The 1,872-nt window shown below is 49.8% G+C and overlaps 1 protein-coding gene across 1 annotated transcript in view; it reads right to left on the reverse strand.

Moving 5' to 3' along the window:
• Window positions 1–1,795, reverse strand: part of RNF212 (ring finger protein 212) — an 18,754-nt gene extending 16,959 nt beyond the window's left edge. The window contains exons 1-2 of the mRNA XM_011374706.1: window positions 1,687–1,795; window positions 409–470 (exon numbers count right to left, since the gene is read on the reverse strand). Of these exons, the coding sequence (XP_011373008.1) occupies window positions 409–470; window positions 1,687–1,795 (171 nt within the window). The remainder of the gene's footprint in view (window positions 1–408; window positions 471–1,686) is intronic.
• Between the last annotated feature and the right edge of the window lie 77 nt (window positions 1,796–1,872).

Below are 1,872 nucleotides of genomic sequence, written 5' to 3' on the forward strand. Positions count from 1 at the left end.
ACAGAGCAAAAGGCCTTATTTTAAGCCTACTGCAATAGTAATCAATTTTAAACTTACTTTTCTCTAAACCTTTTAACTAGATATAACCCTGAAGAAAAACTAAACTCTATCATCTTGTTAAGGAGCTTGTATTGTATAGAAAAAATCTGTTCGACCCATTTTCATTTCTGAGAACACAGCACAGCAGACTTACGAACAGGTCAATCTACACTTAAGAATGAAAGTTGTGTGAAGTGTTCAAAATCAAACCCTAATTGTACTTTGACTACTCAGAAATCTTGTAAAATCTTCCAGGTGACCTAGTAAAATGAACAAAAATATTAGAGAACGTAAATGACTAAAAATTAAATCTCAAGTTTAAAAGGAAACACTGTGATCAATATTCAGGTACTACAGACTTCAACTTACATGTTTTGAAAGTAAAACCGTATGACAAGGAACTTTACAAATCAAGCATTCATCCTTTTTACCTATGAAAGAAAAGCAAATTTTACTACATTATTGTAAGTAGTACTTTTAAACACATATACATGAAGACTTTAGATTATAACGCTTCTTCAAAAAAACATACAGGATTATAGCACTTACGTTTTTCACAGTCAGACAGTAGAGGAGACCGCGGGTATGAATACAGTCGAAAAAAATTTATACAACAATCCTTTTGTTCCTGCTTTGCAAATATGCCCCAAAATAGTGACCATAAAGATCAACAATACTTACACTTAAATCTATCCCCGATATGTCTTACAATTAGATTCCATAGAGATACCTTACTTTGAAAATAGCCCCCCCAACAGATAAAATAAGCTTTGTTTTGCCCCCTCGTGCTTACTTCTGCAACACTAAGGACACCTCACCCATCCACTCACTGGGCAAACATTTTAGAAGTATTTGCTGAGCTCCTGCTACAGCAAGACAATGTTAGGACTCAAGAATGAAAGGTTAATACGTCTTTGCCCCACATCCACAGCGACTGGAGGACTTATTTTTCCATTTTCCTCTCTCTGAAACTCTAGCTATCACCATGGAAACCTGCACCTCCGTGGGTCTGGCGCTAACATCAGCCTTCTGCCCCCCACATTGGCACCTTCTCCCACGCCACGGCCTGCACCCCAAAGCGCCCAGTGCCACCAGGAAACTCAGAGCCCCCTCCCACTGTCCACCGCCCTGGTGCCAGCTCCTTGCGTAGGGGCAGCAGAGACCCTAGTCCCGGGCTCTGCACCTCCTCCCCACTCCGAGCTTCCGTTCTTCCCTAATCGGCCCAGAGCGCAGGTCCACCGGTGAGCGGGGCAGCACGGGCAGCACACCCGGCCCACACTCGGCCCACACCCAGCTGTCTTTGCAAATGAGATCCAGGAAAACCATCGCCGCACGAGAAGTGGCCTCAGATTCGTGGATTCCAACAGTGCTGACTCTGCCACCCGGCTGGGCACCCTCCAGTCTTCTGGGTGTTCCCCCCACTCCTTATGTGGAACGACCCCCCTTGCAGCTTGGACGGAGAAGGGAACCCCCCTCAGGACCTGCCTCACCCTCCCCCCACGCCACAGAGCCCGGTTCGCGGCCTCCTCGGCTGCGCCCCGGGGGCACGCCCCCCAGCCTGACCCTCGCCTGCGGGCTCCCCCAGCACAGACACACGGACGGCGGTCCCTCCCTCTCTTCCTGCAGACGTCCGCCCACCCTGCCCACCTTTGCCCAGGCAGACATCGCAGTACACGTGGCCGCAGCTGGTCAGGCTGAAGCTCAGCGTCGGGTGGGGCGGCTGGAAGCAGCGATTGCAGAACACCCAGCTGGCCATGTCGCGCGCGTCCGCCGCTGTCGCCGCAACGCCCAGGCCACGCGACGCCCACGCGAGGCAGCGACGGGGCTTCCGGG

Source organism: Pteropus vampyrus, unplaced genomic scaffold (genome assembly GCF_000151845.1).
Source record: "Pteropus vampyrus isolate Shadow unplaced genomic scaffold, Pvam_2.0 Scaffold253, whole genome shotgun sequence".
NCBI lineage: Eukaryota > Metazoa > Chordata > Mammalia > Chiroptera > Pteropodidae > Pteropus > Pteropus vampyrus.